This window comes from Oncorhynchus mykiss, chromosome 17 (assembly GCF_057628025.1).
Source record: "Oncorhynchus mykiss isolate SJ-2025 chromosome 17, ASM5762802v1, whole genome shotgun sequence".
In the NCBI taxonomy this organism is placed as follows: Eukaryota; Metazoa; Chordata; class Actinopteri; order Salmoniformes; family Salmonidae; genus Oncorhynchus; species Oncorhynchus mykiss.
This window is the reverse complement of record NC_143038.1, coordinates 74,667,182-74,690,000: the sequence shown is the minus strand read 5'-3', so window position 1 is coordinate 74,690,000 and position 22,819 is coordinate 74,667,182. Positions and strand designations below refer to the sequence as shown.

At 37.8% G+C, this 22,819-nt stretch overlaps 1 protein-coding gene across 1 annotated transcript in view; it reads left to right on the top strand.

The window, feature by feature from the left end:
- Positions 1-22,819, top strand: part of LOC110493301 (metabotropic glutamate receptor 7) — a 358,957-nt gene that overhangs the window by 557 nt on the left and 335,581 nt on the right. Inside the window, exon 1 of the mRNA XM_036950952.2 lies at positions 1-846. This exon is cut by the window's left edge and continues 557 nt beyond it. Within this exon, the coding sequence (XP_036806847.2) occupies positions 322-846 (525 nt within the window). The 5' untranslated portion in view covers positions 1-321. The remainder of the gene's footprint in view (positions 847-22,819) is intronic.

Below are 22,819 nucleotides of genomic sequence, written 5' to 3'. Positions count from 1 at the left end.
TTGAATATCGAATCAAATTCAAACCCGGAATGGGTGTCCAAGCAACAAGCGACTGTGTGAACGGTACTCTGCTTCTGGGCAGTTGTGCGCACATTTGGAAGGAATAAGGCATTGGTAAACCCGTCGGTAGCCTAAACCAGAATAATCTGCACACCTTTCTCACCTGACAATTTTTTTTCTACACATGGACTTACTTTGGACGATGCATCACCTTGATTTCATAGAAGTATAATTTTAAAAAAGTGCCTCGGTGAATCTGGTATTTTCTTCTGAATCGAAGTCGGAGGAGGCAGGAGGGAGAGAAAGAGATAGAGAAGGACCATGGCCAGGCTAGGGCATGGTGGTGGTGTGGTTCTGCAACTGAACAAACCCTGCTTTACGTGGCAAGTGTTGTGGGTGATGAAAGCTCTATTCGACCTTACAGCATCGCAGGAAATGTACGCACCGCATTCCATAAGAATGGAGGGAGACCTGACCCTTGGTGGCCTCTTCCCTGTGCACGCCCGGGGGATCCCGGGGGAACCGTGTGGCGACATTAAGAAAGAGAACGGGATCCACCGCCTCGAAGCTATGATGTACGCCTTGGATCAAATCAACAGTGATGACGAGCTTTTGCCCAATATCACCCTAGGTGCCCGGGTGCTCGATACGTGTTCTAGGGATACCTATGCTCTGGAGCAGTCTCTGACTTTTGTGCAGGCACTCATACAAAAAGACACTTCGGACGTGAGGTGTATGAACGGTGAGCCACCAGTGTTCGTCAAGCCAGAGAAAGTTGTTGGAGTGATTGGAGCTTCAGCGAGTTCTGTATCAATCATGGTGGCGAACATATTACGTCTCTTTCAGGTGAGTGGTGATAAGAATAAAACAGACATACATCATGTGTTATAATGAGAGAGAGAGAGAGAGAGAGAGAGAGAGAGCGAGAGAGAGAGAGAGAGAGAGACAGAGAGAGAGAGAGAGAGAGAGAGAGAGAGAGAGAGAGAGAGAGAGAGAGAGAGACAGAGAGAGAGAGAGAGAGAGAGACCAAAACGCTGTACTTCCTGTCGGTTCTGTTTCCAAAGTCATAATCACATGGAGCGAATGATGTGGTGCTCACTGATATTTCAGATTCAATAATGGACAGAATTTACACCCGATATAAATGAAAATGAGATCCATACCTTTGAGAAAATTGATGTCAACACACTGTTTCTGGTATGTGTCCTCCCCCTCGAGGGTTTGAGACGTGTGATGCTGTTGCATGCTTGAGATGCTACAGGGAAAGACGTGTCCTGTAAAGTTGTGTAATGCTGGTATGCAGATACATTGATTTCAAACATTTGTATCTAGTAGTCTGGTCTACTTCACCGCCAGCAGTTAACGGTACCCGGTCTCCCAGGTGGTTGCTACTTAAAGTCCCCAGGACATTCACAGTATTAGGCAAGACTGCCTTCTGTTCTTGTGCACCAGACACATGGGAAAATCTACAATCCATGCTTCATCTGGATATGTTAGTGCCTCTGAATGGAATAGTCTACAATCCCTGCTTCATCTAGATATGTTAGTGCTACTGAATGGAATAGTCTACAATCCATGCTTCATCTGGATATGTTAGTGCCACTGAATGGAATAGTCTACAATCCCTGCTTCATCTAGATATGTTAGTGCCACTGAATGGAATAGTCTACAATCCATGCTTCATCTGGATATGTTAGTGCTACTGAATGGATTTCAAATGTTGATGGGACACTCTGTTACAAAAGAGTGTAAAATGCTTTGTTTTAGGCTGGATCATGTTGTTGTATTGCATTGTCCTATGTTTTAATTCTGTAATGTATTGATTGTTTGCTGCCTTCTTGGCCAGGTCTCCCTTGAAAAAGAGACTCTGGGTCTCAATGGGCTTTTATTGGTTAAATAAATGTAAAAACAAAAAAATGGAAATAGTGAATACAAAATGCGTTGGAGAAACCAAGTTCAGCTTTAAAGTTGCTAGATTGAAGTGACTGTCAGCTCATTTCTCAAATCGCTATATATATACTGTTAGAACACATCTGGCTGCAGCAACAGTGGTTTAGCAGCAGTGTGTGGTTCCAGCACCGCTAGCATCCACATGGCTTCAGCAGTGTGTGGTGCTGAAAGGACAGCTCCTTCCTTTTCCAGCACCGCTAGCATCCACATGGCTTCAGCAGTGTGTGGTGCTGAAAGGACAGCTCCTTCCTTTTCCAGCACCGCTAGCATCCACATGGCTTCAGCAGGGCTTGGTGCTGAGAGGACAGCTCCTTCCTTTTCCAGCACCGCTAGCATCCACATGGCTTCAGCAGGGCTTGGTGCTGAAAGGACAGCTCCTTCCTCTCCAGCACCGCTAGCATCCACATGGCTTCAGCAGGGCTTGGTGCTGAGAGGACAGCTCCTTCATTTTCCATCACCACTCTACTGCTCTCATATTCTGACCGTGTGACTGGTAGGGCACAGCGTTATGGGACATTCATATGGCATGGTGCTGAATGGACAGCTCTGTACCACCACAGCACCGCTGTGCACCCTCTGCTCTCTCGTATTCCGGCCGTGTTCACTAGGGCAAAACACTCTGTATTCATTTCACTGAATACACCCAATATCCCGGACATTCAGAGTTCTGCACATTTTCAATTTTGAAATGCCACATAGACATGGGAATACAGACATGGGAATACAGACATGGGAATACAGACATGGGAACACACAGGCCTAGACATGGGAATGCAGACATGGGAATACAGACATGGGAATACAGACATGGGAATACAGACATGGGAATAACATTTAGATTTTAATGGGAAAGCATTGCTTGTCAGCCAGTGTATCAATATGGGCATTAAGCCTGCACGCATGCCTATAGGGGTTGCAATAGTCATGGGGTTATGGAGATATTACATTTCTAATGGGAAAATCATCCGTTGTCATCCAGCGTATCCCTATGCACCCCAGAGATATACAGAGAAGCATTTCTCTTCTTCGTTATTGTTTCGCTGATAGCAAATTCACTGATATGAACTCATCCCTACAGATACACAGCTGTTTGCAGGTTCATTACCCAGCTAATGTCTCCACATGTTGTCAGCAGTGGAACACAAACCCTGTTCCATCACTATACCAATGGACCTGTGTTTACAGTGTTATCACGGTGATGTTTTCCCCTCGATTTCAGGAAGCAGTTTTCTCCGTAGTACTTTCCTGCTCCTCTCATTCGTCGGTCTAAATCAGTTGTTTCATTGTAACTGGGAACCATATTAGCAGCAGCAGGAGCACATCCCATTAGCTCAGTGTCTTTGTGTTGTTCTGAGGGCTTGATGCTAATGCAGTCCCAGTCCCACTGCTCCACTCTGCATATGTCATGATGACAGTGTAACTTCATATGTCATGATGACAGTATAACTTCATATGTCATGATGACGGTGTAACTTCATATGTCATGATGACAGTGTAACTTCATATGTCATGATGACAGTATAACTTCATATGTCATGATGACAGTATAACTTCATGTCATGATGACAGTGTAACTTCATATGTCATGATGACGGTGTAACTTCATATGTCATGATGACAGTGTAACTTCATATGTCATGATGACAGTATAACTTCATATGTCATGATGACAGTGTAACTTCATATGTCATGATGACAGTGTAACTTCATATGTCATGATGACAGTGTAACTTCATATGTCATGATGACAGTATAACTTCATATGTCATGATGACAGTGTAACTTCATATGTCATGATGACGGTGTAACTTCATATGTCATGATGACGGTGTAACTTCATATGTCATGATGACAGTGTAACTTCATATGTCATGATGACAGTGTAACTTCATATGTCATGATGACAGTGTAACTTCATATGTCATGATGACGGTGTAACTTCATATGTCATGATGACAGTGTAACTTCATATGTCATGATGACGGTGTAACTTCATATGTCATGATGACAGTGTAACTTCATATGTCATGATGACAGTGTAACTTCATATGTCATGATGACAGTATACCTTCATATGTCATGATGACAGTGTAACTTCATATGTCATGATGACAGTATAACTTCATATGTCATGATGACAGTGTAACTTCATATGTCATGATGACAGTGTAACTTCATATGTCATGATGACGGTGTAACTTCATATGTCATGATGACAGTGTAACTTCATATGTCATGATGACAGTATAACTTCATATGTCATGATGACGGTGTAACTTCATATGTCATGATGACAGTGTAACTTCATATGTCATGATGACAGTGTAACTTCATATGTCATGATGACAGTGTAACTTCATATGTCATGATGACAGTATAACTTCATATGTCATGATGACGGTGTAACTTCATATGTCATGATGACAGTATAACTTCATATGTCATGATGACAGTATAACTTCATATGTCATGATGACAGTATAACTTCATATGTCATGATGACAGTGTAACTTCATATGTCATGATGACAGTATAACTTCATATGTCATGATGACAGTATAACTTCATATGTCATGATGACAGTATAACTTCATATGTCATGATGACAGTATAACTTCACATTTCATGATGACAGTATAACTTCATATGTCATGATGACAGTATAACTTCATATGTCATGATGACAGTGTAACTTCACATATCAGGATGACAGTGTAACTTCACATGTCATGATGACAGTATAGCTTCATATGTCATGATGACAGTATAACTTAATGTGTTATGATGAGAATATAAGTATCTGTGGTTTGTTATTTAGTAGAGTGTGCCTTGTTACTTCAAGTTCTGTTTTTGCCATTTGTATGAGTACAGTCCATTCATTTCAGACAAGTAAACATGTTGAAGCTACTTTTCTTTTACATTTGAAATATTAAATTATTCATAAATTTATATCTATACTGAATAAAAATATAAATGCAACATGCAACAATTTTCAATGAGTTACAGTTCATATAAGGAAATCAATCAATTTAAATAAATTCATTTGGCCCTAATCTACGGATTTCACATGACTGGGTAGGGGTGCAGCCACTTGGGAGCCAGGCCCACCCATTGGGGAGCAAGGCTAGCCAATCATAATGCCACCCCCCCCCCCCCCACCCCCCAAAAATTCGTTACAGACAGAAATACTTCTCAGTTTCATCAACTGTCCGGGTGGCTGGTCTCAGACAATCCTCGCAGGTGAAGAAGCCGGATGTGGAGGTCCTGGGCTGGCGTGGTTAAACGTGGTCAGCGTTTGTGAGGCCAGTTGTACGTTCTGCAAACACTTCTACAACGACGTGGGAGGTAGCTTATGGTATAAAAATTAACATACAATTCTCTGGTAACAGAGCTTGTGGACATTCCTGCAGTCGGGCATTGCAATTGCACTGCTCATTCAAAACTTGAGGCATCTGTGGTATTGTGTTGTGTGACAAAACTGCACATTTTAGAGTGGCCTTTTATTGTCACCAGCACAAGATGCACCTGTGTAATGATTGTGCTGTTCAATCAGCAAAGGGAAAATGCTCACTAACAGGGATGTAAACAAATTGGTTGGAAAAATCGTGAAGTTGGAAAAATCGTAAAGAATATATGTGTGTTCAGTGTATTAGTATTACTATTCATCCTATTGATATTAGTATTACTACCATAGTATTGATATTAGTATTACTATTCATACTATTGATATTAGTATTACTACCATAGTATTGGTATTAGTATTACTATTCATACTATTGATATTAGTATTACTACCATAGTATTGATATTAGTATTACAACCATAGCATTGATATTAGTATTACTACCATAGTATTGATATTAGTATTACCACCATAGTATTGATATTAGTATTACTAACAGAGTATTGATATTAGTATTACTACCATAGTATTGATATTCATATTACTACCATAGTATTGATATTAGTATTACTACCATAGTATTGGTATTAGTATTACTACCATAGTATTGGTATTAGTATTACTACCATAGTATCGGTATTAGTATTACTAACAGAGTATTGATATTAGTATTACTACCATAGTATTGATATTAGTATTACTACCATAGTATTGGTATTAGTATTACTACCATAGTATTGGTATTAGTATTACTACCATAGTATTGGTATTAGTATTACTAACACAGTATTGATATTAGTATTACTGCCATAGTATTGGTATTAGTATTACTACCATAGTATTGATATTAGTATTACTACCATAGTATTGATATTAGTATTACTACCATAGTATTGGTATTAGTATTGCTAACAGAGTATTGCTATTAGTATTACTGCCATAGTATTGATATTAGTATTACTACCATAGTATTGATATTAGTATTACTACCATAGTATTGATATTAGTATTACTACCATAGTATTGATATTAGTATTACTACCATAGTATTGATATTAGTATTACTACCATAGTATTGATATTAGTATTACTACCATAGTATTGATATTAGTATTACTACCATAGTATTGATATTAGTATTACTACCACAGTATTGATATTAGTATTACTACCATAGTATTGATATTAGTATTACTACCATAGTATTGATATTAGTATTACTACCATAGTATTGATATTAGTATTACTACCATAGTATTGATATTAGTATTACTACCATAGTATTGATATTAGTATTACTACCACAGTATTGATATTAGTATTACTACCATAGTATTGATATTAGTATTACTACCATAGTATTGATATTAGTATTACTACCATAGTTTTGATATTAGTATTACTAACATAGTATTGATATTAGTATTACTACCATAGTATTGATATTAGTATTACTAACATAGTATTGATATTAGTATTACTACCATAGTATTGATATTAGTATTACTACCATAGTATTGATATTAGTATTACTACCATAGTATTGATATTAGTATTACTAACATAGTATTGATATTAGTATTACTACCATAGTATTGATATTAGTATTACTACCATAGTATTGATATTAGTATTACTACCATAGTATTGATATTAGTATTACTAACATAGTATTGATATTAGTATTACTACCATAGTATTGATATTAGTATTACTACCATAGTATTGATATTAGTATTACTAACAGACTATTGATATTAGTATTACTAACAGAATATTGATATTCATATTACTACCATAGTATTGATATTAGTATTACTAACAGAGTATTGATATTAGTATTACTAACAGAGTATTGATATTAGTATTACTACCATAGTATTGATATTAGTATTACTAACAGAGTATTGATATTAGTATTACTAACAGAGTATTGATATTAGTATTACTAACAGAGTATTGATATTAGTATTACTAACATAATATTGATATTAATATTACTACCACAGTATTGATATTAGTATTACTAGCAGAGTATTGATATTAGTATTAATACCATAGGATTGATATTAGTATTACTATCAGAGTATTGGTATTAGTATTACTAACAGAGTATTGATATAAGTATTACTAACAGAATATTGATATTAATATTACTACCATAGTATTGATATTAGTATTACTAACAGAGTATTGATATTAGTATTACTGCCATAGTATTGATATTAATATTACTACCATAGTATTGATATTGGTATTACTACCATAGTATTGATATTAGTATTACTAACAGAGTATTGATATTAGTATTACTAACAGAGTATTGATATTAGTATTACCAACACAGTATTGATATTAGTATTACTAACAGAGTATTGATATTAGTATTACCGACATAGTATTGATATTAGTATTATCAACATAGTATTGATATTAGTATTACCAACATAGTATTGATATTAGTATTACCAACATAGTATTGCTATTAGTATTACTAACATAGTATTGGTATTAGTATTACTAACAGAGTATTGATATTGGTATTACCAACATAGTATTGATATTAGTATTACTAACATAGTATTGATATTAGTATTACTAACAGAGTATTGATATTAGTATTACCAACATAGTATTGATATTAGTATTAACAACATAGTATTGATATTAGTATTACCAACATAGTATTGATATTAGTATTACCAACATAGTATTGATATTAGTATTACCAACATAGTATTGATATTAGTATTACCAACATAGTATTGATATTAGTATTACTACCATAGTATTGGTATTAGTATTACTACCATAGCATTGGTATTAGTACTACTAACAGAGTATTGATATTAGTATTACCAACATAGTATTGATATTAGTATTACCAACATAGTATTGATATTAGTATTTCTAACAGCGTATTTATTTTTAGTATTACTTTTCAGAGTTGTATATTTGTATTACTATTCAGAGTATTTACAGTATTAATAATATTCAGAGTATTTACAGTATTAATAATATTCAGAGTATTTACAGTATTAATAATATTCAGAGTATTTACAGTATTAATAATATTCAGAGTTTTTTATTTGTATCACAATTCAGAGTTTTTTATTTGTATTACTATTCTGAGGTATAAAATGAAAAGTAGTGGTGCCTTGAATTGTACATTTACATTTTTACACACCACACATGCCAGGGCAGTCCTTTTGTATGTCTGTCTAGCAGAAAGCCTGCTGCTGACATTGTTGAGGCGTGTGTGTCCCTGTGTGTGTGTCCCTGTGTGTGTGTGTCTGTGTGAGACCGTGTGTGTGAGTGTGTGTGTGTGTGTGTCTGTGTGTGTGTCTCTGTGTGTGTGTCCCTGTGTGTGTGTGTCTGTGTGAGACCACGTGTGTGTGTGTGTGTGTGTGTGTGTCTGTGTGTGTGTCTGTGTGTGTGTGTCTGTGTGAGACCGTGTGTGTGTGTGTGTGTGTGTGTGTGTGTCTGTGTGTTTGTGTGTGTGTCCATGTGTGTGAGTGTGAAATGGGGCTGTGTCTGCCAGTCAGACAAGGGTAAAGGGTACTACCTCAGGGTGCTGTTACACTCCCTGGCATCAAGAACAGAAGAGTAATGTGGACAGGCACCTTGTGTGGGCAGTGGATGTTTCCCAAATGGCACATTGTCCCCTAAATAGTGCACTACTAGTAGTACACAACATAAGGAATAGGGTTCCATTTGCGACACGGCCGTTGTGTAGGAAGAGTCTTGAGTGTGGGGAACCCCTCGTAACTTTCACCCTCAGCAGCCAGCCTCCGAGGGAAAGACAAGATGTTATCTTTATATAGTTTTGGGGAGGTTGGTGAGGTTATTTTCTCCTTACCTCAGGACGTGATGCCCAGTGAAACTCAGGGGACACAGTCCTCTGTTTCTGCCTTAGGTAGACACACACACACACACACACACACACACACACACACACACACACACACACACACACACACACACACACAGGTAGTGTCACTGTGAAGTATCCCAGAGTGAGAGTGTAGTGATCTAGCGTTTTCTTCAGGACTCTATGCCTTCAGGACTCTCTTCCCTCAGGACTCTATGTCTTCAGGAGCCTATGTCTTCAGGACTCTATGTCTTCAGGACTCTATGTCTTCAGGACTCTATGTCTTCAGGACTCTATGTATTTTGAACTCTATGTCTTCAGGATTCTATGTCTTCAGGACTCTCTTCCTTCAGGACTCTATGTCTTCAGGACTCTATGTCGTCAGGATTCTATGTCTTCATGATTCTATGTCTTCAGGACTCTCTTCCTTCAGGACTCTATGTCTTCAGGACCCTATGTCTTCAGGATTCTATGTCTTTAGGACTCTCTTCCTTCAGGAGTCTATGTCTTCAGGACTCTCTTCCTTCAGGACTCTATGTCTTCAGGACTCTATGTCTTCAGGACTCTATGTCTTCAGGACTCTCTTCCTTCAGGAGTCTATGTCTTCAGGACTCTCTTCCTTCAGGACTCTATGTCTTCAGGATTCTATGTATTCAGGAAAGTATGAGGGAGGAGAGACTAGAACTGACATTTAGCTAATTTCACAGGAGAGAAAGGGCACATTTCATGTGTATATCATATAATTTAATGTGTATATCATATCATATCATATAATTTAATGTGTATATCATATCATATCATATAATTTAATGTGTATATCATATCATATCATATCATATAATTTAATGTGTATATCATATCATATCATATCATTTCATGTGTATATCATATAATTTCATGTGTATATCATATCATATCATATAATTTCATGTGTATATCATATCATATCATTTAATTTCATGTGTATATCATATCATATCATTTAATGTGTATATCATATAATTTCATGTGTCTATAATATAATATAATTTCATGTGTATATCATGTCATATCATATCATATCATATCATTTCATGTGTATATCATATCATTTCATGTGTATATCATATCATATCATTTAATGTGTATATCATATAATTTCATGTGTCTATAATATAATATAATTTCATGTGTATATCATGTCATATCATATCATATCATATAATTTCATGCGTATATCATATCATATAATTTCATGTGTATATCATATCATATCATATAATTTCATGTGTATATCATATCATATCATATCATATAATTTCATGTGTATATCATATCATATCATATCATGCCACAAGAGTATTGGTGCATAACGGTACCTGCAACCTTTTGTCAGGGAAAGTAAACTGATATAAAGGACTCCTGCAAATGGCTGTGGTCAAAACACTGTACTTTCAAAATACATATTTTCTCTTTACCCATTAAACAGTTGGGAGCATATACTGTATATATACACTGTAGTGTGCCGCTTTCTTTCTTTCTTTCTTTCTTTCTTTTCATTCATTGTCATTCATTATTTCTTTCAATCTTTCCTTCTTTCTTTCTTTCTCTCTTTCTCTCTTTCATCCTTTCATTCTTTCATTCTTTCTTTCTTTCTTTCATTCTTTCATTCTTTCATTCTTTCATTCTTTCTTTCTTTCATTCTTTCATTCTTTCATTCTTTCTTTCTTTCTTTCTTTCATTCATTCTTTCTCTCTTTATTTCTACACAATTTACTGTTCCGTTACTCATCACCTCTCCAGTATCTTTGGATGTGAATCAGCTCATGCTTTTTCCATTCAACAATCTCATTACATGGAGACAATGAAGCCGATTCACTGTTACCACCCAATGACTACAATACAGTTTCTTCCAGAGATAACGCAAGCTCCTATTACTCTGTAAATAAAAAAGAAGCATATCGACTCCAGCCTGGTGGTCTTGTTATAAGATTAAACCCAAGGTCTGTCCTTGATCCTGATAACATCAGAGACAGTGACCCCCTGTTGCAATGGAAGAGAACACTTACTCCAGAGTCCAGACCCACAGCAGGGGATCTCAGCACGGTTCTCTTCTGGGTGTACTCGGTGGTGCTGGCAGGAGTTCTATTTCATTTGTAGTAAGCCTATCCTGAAAAGGCAGTTGACCCTCTTGGTGTTGGCTTTTTCTATACTATTCTACTGTATCTTAGTCCGTTACGCTCTGACATCTCTCGTCCATATGTATATATGTAACAGTATAGCTTCCATCTCCTCGCCCCGACCTGGGCTCGAACCAGGGACCCTCTGCACACATCAACAACTGACACCCACGAAGCATCGTTACCCATCGCTCCACAAAAAACGCGGCCCTTGCAGAGCAAGGGGAACAACTACTTCAAGGTCTCAGAGGAAGTGATGTCACCGATTGAAATGTTTCACATCGGCTACATATAGTCTTAATTTATTCCTACTTAGATTTGTGTATAGATATTTCTGCACTATCGGAGCTAGAAGCACAAACATTTCGCTACACCTGCAATAACATCTGCTAATGATAAGGAAATGTGTTTTAATAAATTATTAGAATGTTGCAGTCCTGAAACCATAGGTCTGATACCATGTGATTGTACGAAATTAATTTGAATCATTAGATTATTATAATACATGTGTGTAAGGGTTAGACTCATTCGATGATTATATTATAATACTGTGTGTGGATTTAGTCAGAATCAACGTTTTGGGAACAATGTCTCTAGTGTTTTGAGAACAGACTATCTGCCTGAGCCAGATCCGGGGAGACCTTGGCTGGGACACTGAGAACTTCCCAGTCCCAGGTCTCTCCCCCTCTTAGGGGAGGGTAGGAAGACACTATTCTCACGTACTCCCCTAGGCTCTATTGGCGGGCGGATTTGATGGTTGGTGTGGAAGTATGTGTGTCGCTATAAATTGAAGGTCCTGTACTGTACACGGGAGAATGTTCCCGTGAATAAACATTTAACTTTGGTAGACTGCGCCTCTGTCTGTTTTCGTTTCTATCAGTATCTTACAAATCCTGATATAACAGACTGAGGGTAACATAATTGAATTGGTAAATGAACAGGAGTATAGAATTCTCCTGACAGCTAATCACGTGTATGCGACCAATAATATGTGATTTGATATTTATTTGATTTGACTTTTCCCAAAGTGTTTCTCCAGATTGTTTCTTATATGGATTCAGTGACCCCCTGTTATCTCTCATATCTACATGTGCTGCATGAGGACCCACATGATGGTATACCCCCCCCTTCATAAACTCTCAGCCTTACATGTGCATGTTGCACGAAGAGACCACATCAGACTCCAGAGTTCAGTCTCAGTGGGGTTACAAGTCCGCTGGCTGGATGCTTGGCTGTATGGAGTTTTCCTTATTACTGCTGTGCTGTGCTGTACTGTTTGCCTATATGAATTCACCAGTTGACTGAGCTGCCACCAAGCATTAGTCTCTCCTCGACCTTCTGTCCTTGAGGGAACGCTTGGGTGAAGAAGCATCCTTCTCACCCTCCTCCCCTCTTCTCTACCTCTCTCCCTCTGTCTTCTCCTTTCTGTCTCTCTCTTGCGCTCTTGCTCTCTTCCAATTCAAATCGATTAGATTTAGAGGGAATATATTGGCATGGCAAACATATGTTTATAATGCCAAAGCAAGTGACAAAACACAAAACTGAGAAGAAACAAATTTAACATCAACAAAAAACTAGTAGAAAGTAACAGTAAACATTTCACTCAACAAGGTTGAAAAGGTGTTACAGTGTATCCAGACCCTTTGACAACGGACATAAATATCCCTAGAAAATATTCCTATTCATGAAAATCACAAATGAAATATATTGAGACACAGCTTAGCCTTTTGTTAATCACCCTGTCATCTCAGATTTTAAAAATATGCTTTACAGCCAACGCTAGACAAGCATTTGTGTAAGTTTATCGATAGCCTAGCATAGCATTATGCCTTGCTAGCAGCAGGCAACCTTGTCACGGAAATCAGAAAATAAATCAAATTAAATCGTTTACCTTTGATGAACTTCGGATGTTTTCACTCACGAGAATCCCAGTTAGATAGCCAATGTTCCTTTTTTCCCAAAATATTATTTTTGTAGGCAAAACAGCTCTGTTTGTTCTTCATGTTTGGCTGAGAAATCGTCCGGAAATTGTGGTCACCACAACGCCCAAAAAATATTCCAAATTAGCTTTATAATATCGACAGAAACATGGCAAACGTGGTTTAGAATCGATCCTCAAGGTGTTTTTCTAATATCTATTCGATAATATATCCACCGGGACAATTAGTTTTTCGGTAGGACCGATTGGAGTAATGGCTACCTCTGTATTTTACGCGAGAATCTCTCTCGGAGCCACCATGTGACCACTTACTCAATGTGGCCGCATACGGCTATTCTCCAACAGAAATGCGTAAAACTACGTCACAATGTTGTAGACACCTTGGGGAATACGGAGAAAGAGTAATCTGGTTGATAGCCCATTCACTGCTCAATAGGGACGCATTGGAACGCAGCGCTTTCAAAACATGAGGCACTTCCGGATTGGATTTTTCTCAGGCTTTCGCCTGCAACATCACTTCTGTTATACTCACAGACAATATTTTTACAGTTTTGGAAACTTCAGAGTGTTTTCTATCCTAAGCTGTCAATTATATGCGTATTCAAGCATCTTGTCCTAACAAATTATCCCGTTTACTACGGGAACGTTATTTTTCCAAAAACGAAAATACTGCCCCCTAGTCACAACAGGTTGGATTCACATGTGAGGTCATGTACTATACAGTGAGTAGTGTAGTGAAGATTACGACTAAAATTAGAAGCCTACAGAAAATGTCCAGGTAAACAGAAAGTGTCCAGATAAAAAATATTTTATAAATATTAGATTTTGCATACCCAGACACGCTTTTCTAAATTCAAATCAAATGTTATTTGTCACATACACCGAATATAACAAGTATTCACCCGACAGTGAAATCCCTTAACCAACAATTCAGTTTTAAGAAAGAAAAAAGATTCAACAAATAATTAAGGAGCAACAATAAAATAACAGTAGCGAGGCTATATACAGGGTGTTATGGTACAGATTCAATGTGGAGGCTATATACAGGGTGTTATGGTACAGATTCAATGTGGAGGCTATATACAGGGTGTTACGGTAAAGAGTCAATGTGGAGGCTATATACAGGGTGTTACGGTACAGAGTCAATGTGGAGGCTATATACAGGGTGTTATGGTACAGATTCAATGTGGAGGCTATATACAGGGTGTTACGGTACAGAGTCAATGTGGAGGCTATATATAGGGGGTACCGGTACAGAGTCAATGTGGAGGCTACATACAGGGGGTACTGGTACAGAGTCAATGTGGAGGCTATATACAGGGTGTTACGGTACAGAGTCAATGTGGAGGCTATATACAGGGTGTTACGGTACAGAGTCAATGTGGAGGTTGTATACAGGGGGGTACCGGTACAGAGTCAATGTGGAGGCTATATACAGGGGGTACTGGTACAGAGTCAATGTGGAGGCTATATACAGGGTGTTACGGTACAGAGTTAATGTGGAGGCTATATACAGGGGGTACCAGTACAGAGTCAATGTGGAGGTTATATACAGGGGGGTACCGGTACAGAGTCAATGTGGAGGCTATATACAGGGTATTATGGTACAGAGTCAATGTGGAGGTTATATACAGGGGGGTACCGGTACAGAGTCAATGTGGAGGCTATATACAAGAGTCTTTTGGCTTGGGGGTTAATGGGTCATGTGAAAGAAATGCTATACCTCCCAGCCACATCTAGCTAAGTGGATGGGTCTCTACAGTAGGTGCTATAACCCCCAACCACATCTAGCTAAGTGGATGGGTCTCTACAGTAGGTGCTATAACCCCCAACCACATCTAGCTAAGTGGATGGGTCTCTACAGAAGGTGCTATAACCCCCAACCACATCTAGCTAAGTGGATGGGTCTCTACAGTAGGTGCTATAACCCCCAACCACATCTAGCTAAGTGGATGGGTCTCTACAGAAGGTGCTATAACCCCCAACCACATCTAGCTAAGTGGATGGGTCTCTACAGTAGGTGCTATAACCCCCAACCACATCTAGCTAAGTGGATGGGTCTCTACAGAAGGTGCTATAACCCCCAACCACATCTAGCTAAGTGGATGGGTCTCTACAGTAGGTGCTATAACCCCCAACCACATCTAGCTAAGTGGATGGGCCTCTACAGAAGGTGCTATAACCCCCAACCACATCTAGCTAAGTGGATGGGTCTCTACAGTAGGTGCTATAACCCCCAACCACATCTAGCTAAGTGGATGGGTCTCTACAGAAGGTGCTATAACCCCCAACCACATCTAGCTAAGTGGATGGGTCTCTACAGTAGGTGCTATAACCCCCAACCACATCTAACTAAGTGGATGGGCCTCTACAGAAGGTGCTATAACCCCCAACCACATCTAGCTAAGTGGATGGGTCTCTACAGTAGGTGCTATAACCCCCAACCACATCTAGCTAAGTGGATGGGTCTCTACAGCAGGTGCTATAACCCCCAACCACATCTAGCTAAGTGGATGGGTCTCTACAGTAGGTGCTATAACCCCCAACCACATCTAGCTAAGTGGATGGGTCTCTACAGAAGGTGCTATAACCCCCAACCACATCTAGCTAAGTGGATGGGTCTCTACAGTAGGTGCTATAACCCCCAACCACATCTAGCTAAGTGGATGGGTCTCTACAGAAGGTGTAAACGGTACATCCAAACGGTAACTTGTATAGTAGTAATATCAGAAATAGATATTGTCAATGTAAATAACATATACAGTATGTACAAGAACAGTATAAATAATGATATCAGTGATAGACAAGGTAGTTATATACATACAATCAGGGGTAAAGTGGCTGAGCAGCAGGATAAATAATAGCAGCAGCAACGTATGGCGTGTGTGTTAGGAGAGAGTCATAAGAATAGAGGCACTGCAGATAGTGCTGATGACTGGTCCGTCTGAACCACGCTTGAACAAGGGAATCTATATTCGGAGAGTCTGTTTCTGTCCTGCCCTTGACTTTGGTGCAGGGCATGTGATGTCCCATAGCCTCTTCGTCACAAAACTCCCTGATCTTCGTCTAGCTGTGTCCAGTCCAGGTGGTGCTTATACAGGGAGACCATCTACGTGAGGAAGGATGTCAGTGTTGCGCAGCAGCTGAAACCTGGTCCGACTGAGTCCCAACGCTAAATACACATGAACGTTCACATGTTTGAGAAAGCATTTCTGCCCCCCCCCCCCCCCAAAAAAAACATTTTGATAAAAATATAAAGTTTAAGTTTAAACGGCTCTCCTGTGAAGTCATGACACGCGACATACGCCTAGTTTCCTGAAACAAGTCTCATTTTGTTACAGTCTTATTCTAAAATGGATATTAAAACAACACAAAATACCCCATAAAGACAAAGCAAAAACCTTTTTTAAAAAACATTTTTGCAGATGTATTACAATTAAAAACGGATGTATCACATTTACATAATTATTCCGGCCCTGTACAAAGTACTTTGTTGAAGCACCTTTGGCAGCGATTACAACCTTGATTCTTCTTTGGTATGACGCTACAAGCTAGGCACATCTGTATTTGGGGAGTTTCTCCCATGGTGGAGAGCTGCAGAGATGGTTGTCCTTCTGGAAGGTTCTCCCATCTCCACAGAGAAACTCTGGAGCTCTGTCAGAGTGACCACCGGGTTCTTGGTCACCTCCCTGACCAAGGCCCTTCTCCCCCGATTGCTCAATTTGGCCGGAAAGTCGGCTCTAGGATGAGTCTTCGTGGTTCAACACTTCTTCCATTTAAGAATGATAGAGGCCACTCTGTTCTTGGGGACCTTTAATGCTGCAGACATTGTTTGGTACACTTCCTGTGATCTGTGCCTCAACACAATCCTGTCTGGGAGCTCTACAAACAATTCCTTCAACCTCATGGCTTGTTTTTTTTCTACATAGATAGGTGTGTGCCTTTTCAAATCATGTCCAATCAATTGAATTTACCTAAGGTCTACTCCAATCAAGGATGATCAATGGAAACGGGATGCACCTGAGCTCAATTTTGAGTCTCATAGCAAAGGATCTGAATACTGAGGTAAATGTTTTTATTTTTCACTTTGCCATTATGGGGTATTGTGTGTAGATTGATGAAGGTTGATTGGAAGGAAAAACAAATGTGTTTAATTGCTATTTTGTAATTACTTCGCCACCATGGCCTATTTATTTCCTTAACTACCTCATTTGCACTCACTGTATATAGACTTTTTGTTTTATATCGTTCTAACGTATTATTGACTGTACGTTTGTTTATTCCATGTGTAACTCTGTGTTGTTGTTTTGTGTTGAACTGCTTTGCTTTATCTTGGCCAGGTCGCAGTTGCAAATGAGAACTTGTTCTCAACTAGCCTACCTGGTTAAATAAAGGTGAAATAAAAAAATAAAAAAATAAATATTTAATCAATTTTAGAATGTCTGTAATGTAACAAATAGTGGAAAAAGTCAAGGGTTCTGAATACATTTTTGAATGCACTGTATATCAACGTCAATCATCAGACCTGCAACTGTCTATTGGACGTAGCTTGTTTGAGTTGGAGACTCCTTGTGACTTAAAACAAAAGGCTTTTGATTGGTTGATGCATCTGAACTGGATTACATCACTATGCAGATCCATCCGGAAATTCTGGTATTGACTGGATCTCTGGGGAAATTCTGAACTCTGATATTCCTATTAAAGGTTATGTGTTCAGAGCTGATAGACAGGGTAGAGGTGGTGTAGAGGACAATTCCTATTAAAAAATAACTTCACTGAAATCAATTTTCATTGCCAAACAAAATGTTTGCTACTAAACTAAGCCTCTGTTTTGGGAAAAATGTAACCATAACTGGTATAGAGGTCTACTGTCCTCCCCAGTTAACTAGTTTGTTGTCTTGTTTTACTAAATCAGAAATTATTATCCTGGGCGACTTAAATTATGATTGGGGAAATTCAGGCTTCAGACAATCTAAAAGACATGTGTAATGATCTAAACCTAACCAAGCTGGTGACTAAGCCTAAATGGCACAACCCTAAAGATCCTTCAAAGTCAACTCTGATTGGTTTTATTTGAACGAATACACCAGAGAAGTATGTTTCTACTGGTGTCTTCACACAATATATTAGTGACTATTGCCCAGTTGTTTGTGTTAGAGATGTGAGAATACAAGCATCTGAAAAACTTCAATGAACTGGCTTTTTTTTTTATATATATAATTTTTTTACATGATCTTTATTTTAGTGACCTTGATTTTATTTAATCTATCCCTGAACCTGATTTAGCTTTCAGCCTTTTTGCAGATGTCTTCAATACAATTGTAGATAATAATGCTCCCTACAAAAAAAATGAAAAAAGGGTTATTAAAGGTAGATGGAATGCCTGGTACACTCCAGAATTATACAAAGTCATTCATCAAAGAGATGATGCTTGGGTCAAGGCCACACAGGCTGGCAAGCTTTTTAAGGAACTGAGGTCTTTATTGACAAATGACAAAGGTTAAATCTGATTGTTTACAGAAAAAAATAAGCATTACGTGCTTTGCTAGCAATAGACAACAAGAAATCCACAGGGGACAACGACCAGTTGGATTCTGGGCTGCTTAACTGTGCAGCGCCCATAATTGTTGGCTCAATAACTCCCCCTTTTTAAACATCGTTATAAGGAAATATTACACAAGTATCGAAATCAGCTCTTGTGATGCCGCTCCATAAGGGAGGGGATAGTAGTGATCTTAATTATTATCGCCCCATTTCAACGCCTCCTTGTCCAGCTAGCATTCTTGAATCTTTGGTAAATGTACAACTTTGTTATTTTTTTTATCTGAGAAATGTATTTAGAATGTAAAAACCAATCAGGGTTTAAGCCTGGGCATTTAACTATTACAGCAACCGTTTTAGTTGTTTTAATGATCTTGTCCCATATCATACAAATGAAATGGGCTGCTTTGGCTACGGTTCCATAACCCCCCTCCCCTGCTGACCTGGCCTGTTGTTGTTATGGTGATACTATTTATCAACCTTTCTACCTGTTGTTGTTATGGTGATACTACGTATCAACCTTTCTACCTGTTGTTATGGCGATACTATTTATAAACTTTTCTACCTGTTGTTATGGTGATTCTATTAATCAACCTTTCTACCTGTTGTTGTTATGGTGATACTATGTATCAACCTTTCTACCTGTTGTTATGGCGATACTATTTATAAACTTTTCTACCTGTTTTTAGGGTGATTCTATTAATCAACCTTTCTACCTGTTGTTGTTATGGTGATACTATGTATCAACCTTTCTACCTGTTGTTATGGCGATACTATTTATAAACTTTTCTACCTGTTTTTAGGGTGATTCTATTAATCAACCTTTCTACCTGTTGTTGTTATGGTGATACTATGTATCAACCTTTCTACCTGTTGTTATGGTGATACTATTTATCAACCTTTCTACCTGTTGTTATGGTGATACTATTTATAAACCTTTCTACCTGTTGTTATGGTGATACTATTTATCAACCTTTCTACCTGTTGTTGTTATGGTGATACTATGTATCAACCTTTCTACCTGTTGTTATGGTGATACTATTTATAAACCTTTCTACCTGTTGTTATGGTGATACTATTTATCAACCTTTCTACCTGTTGTTATGGTGATAATATTTATAAACCTTTCTACCTGTTGTTATGGTGATACTATTTATCAACCTTTCTACCTGTTGTTGTTATGGTGATACTATGTATCAACCTTTCTACCTGTTGTTATGGTGATACTATTTATCAACCTTTCTACCTGTTGTTCTGGTGATACTGTTAATCAACCTTTCTACCTGTTGTTGTTATGGTGATACTATTTATAAACCTTTCTACCCGTTGTTATGGTGATACTATTTATCAACCTTTCTACCTGTTGTTCTGGTGATACTATTTATCAACCTTTCTACCTGTTGTTATGGTGATACTATTCGTCAACCTTTCTATCTGTTGTTATGGTGATACTATTTATCAACATTTCTACCTGTTGTTATGGTGATACTATTCATCAACCTTTCTATCTGTTGTTATGGTGATACTATTTATCAACCTTTCTACCTGTTGTTATGGTGATACTATTTATCAACCTTTCTACCTGTTGTTATGGTGATACTATTTGTCAACCTTTCTACCTGTTGTTATGGTGATTATATTTATCAACCTTTCTACCTGTTGTTATGGTGATACTATTCATCAACCTTTCTACCTGTTGTTGTTATGGTGATACTATGTATCAACCTTTCTACCTGTTGTTATGGTGATACTATTTATAAACCTTTCTACCTGTTGTTATGGTGATACTATTTATCAACCTTTCTACCTGTTGTTATGGTGATACTATTTATCAACCTTTCTACCTGTTGTTGTTATGGTGATACTATGTATCAACCTTTCTACCTGTTGTTATGGTGATACTATTTATCAACCTTTCTACCTGTTGTTCTGGTGATACTGTTAATCAACCTTTCTACCTGTTGTTGTTATGGTGATACTATTTATAAACCTTTCTACCCGTTGTTATGGTGATACTATTTATCAACCTTTCTACCTGTTGTTCTGGTGATACTATTTATCAACCTTTCTACCTGTTGTTATGGTGATACTATTCGTCAACCTTTCTATCTGTTGTTATGGTGATACTATTTATCAACATTTCTACCTGTTGTTATGGTGATACTATTCATCAACCTTTCTATCTGTTGTTATGGTGATACTATTTATCAACCTTTCTACCTGTTGTTATGGTGATACTATTTATCAACCTTTCTACCTGTTGTTATGGTGATACTATTTGTCAACCTTTCTACCTGTTGTTATGGTGATTATATTTATCAACCTTTCTACCTGTTGTTATGGTGATACTATTCATCAACCTTTCTACCTGTTGTTGTTATGGTGATACTATGTATCAACCTTTCTACCTGTTGTTATGGTGATACTATTTATAAACCTTTCTACCTGTTGTTATGGTGATACTATTTATCAACCTTTCTACCTGTTGTTATGGTGATACTATTTATCAACCTTTCTACCTGTTGTTTTGTGTGATACTATGTATCAAACTTTCTACCTGTTGTTATGGTGATTATATTTATCAACCTTTCTACCTGTTGTTATGGTGATACTATTCATCAACCTTTCTACCTGTTGTTGTTATGGTGATACTATTCATCAACCTTTCTATCTGTTGTTATGGTGATACTATTTATCAACCTTTCTACCTGTTGTTATGGTGATACTATTCATCAACCTTTCTATCTGTTGTTATGGTGATACTATTTATCAACCTTTCTACCTGTTGTTGTTATGGTGATACTATGTATCAACCTTTCTACCTGTTGTTATGGTGATACTATTTATAAACCTTTCTACCTGTTGTTATGGTGATACTATTCATCAACCTTTCTACCTGTTGTTATGGTGATACTATTTATCAACCGTTCTACCTGTTGTTATGGTGATACTATTTATCAACCTTTCTACCTGTTGTTTTGTGTGATACTATGTATCAAACTTTCTACCTGTTGTTATGGTGATACTATTTATCAACCTTTCTACCTGTTGTTATGGTGATACTATTTATCAACCTTTCTACCTGTTGTTATGGTGATACTATTCATCAACCTTTCGATCTGTTGTTATGGTGATACTATTTATCAACCTTTCTACCTGTTGTTATGGTGATACTATTTATCAACCTTTCTACCTGTTGTTATGGTGATACTATTTATCAACCTTTCTACCTGTTGTTATGGTGATACTATTTATCAACCTTTCTACCTGTTGTTACGGTGATACTATTCATCAACCTTTCTACCTGTTGTTATGGTGATACTATTTATAAGTGTGCAGCATCTCACCTCTACTGTTAAACCCCCTTGGATGCCGTTTTTCATAGAGCCCTACTTTTTATCACCGGAGACAGATGTATTACTCGTCACTGTATTCTTTACCAAAAAGGTTGTCTGGACCACTTTGAAGTCACATAGATCACATCATCATGCTCCACAGGAGGTTGGTGGCACCGTAATATGGGAGGACGGGCTCACGGCAATGGCAGTAGCGAAATACGTGGGTTTCTATCAAATACATCATTTCCATGTGTTTGGTGCCATTCCATTCACTCCGTTCCAGACATTATTATGAGCTGTCCTCCCCTCAGCAGCCTCCACTGGTACTCTCTTTTTGTTTACAAAGTCTTGCTCCACCAACTTCTGGACTTACCTGTCACCACTGTTATGATTTAAAATGACAAGTTCACAATCAAACCCGTTCATAAGGTTGTTTAATTCTGGACTCCAGAGAGTTAGGTAAATCAGCCTTGGTGACATTTAAGATGAGGGAGGACCATTTTTTGGGGTTCATGAGCATGGTCTTATTTCTATTACTGGATACTGTCATTCATATTCACCCAGTTCAATGTAACAGTGATAGGTCTAGGATACTGTCATTCATATTCACCCAGTTCAA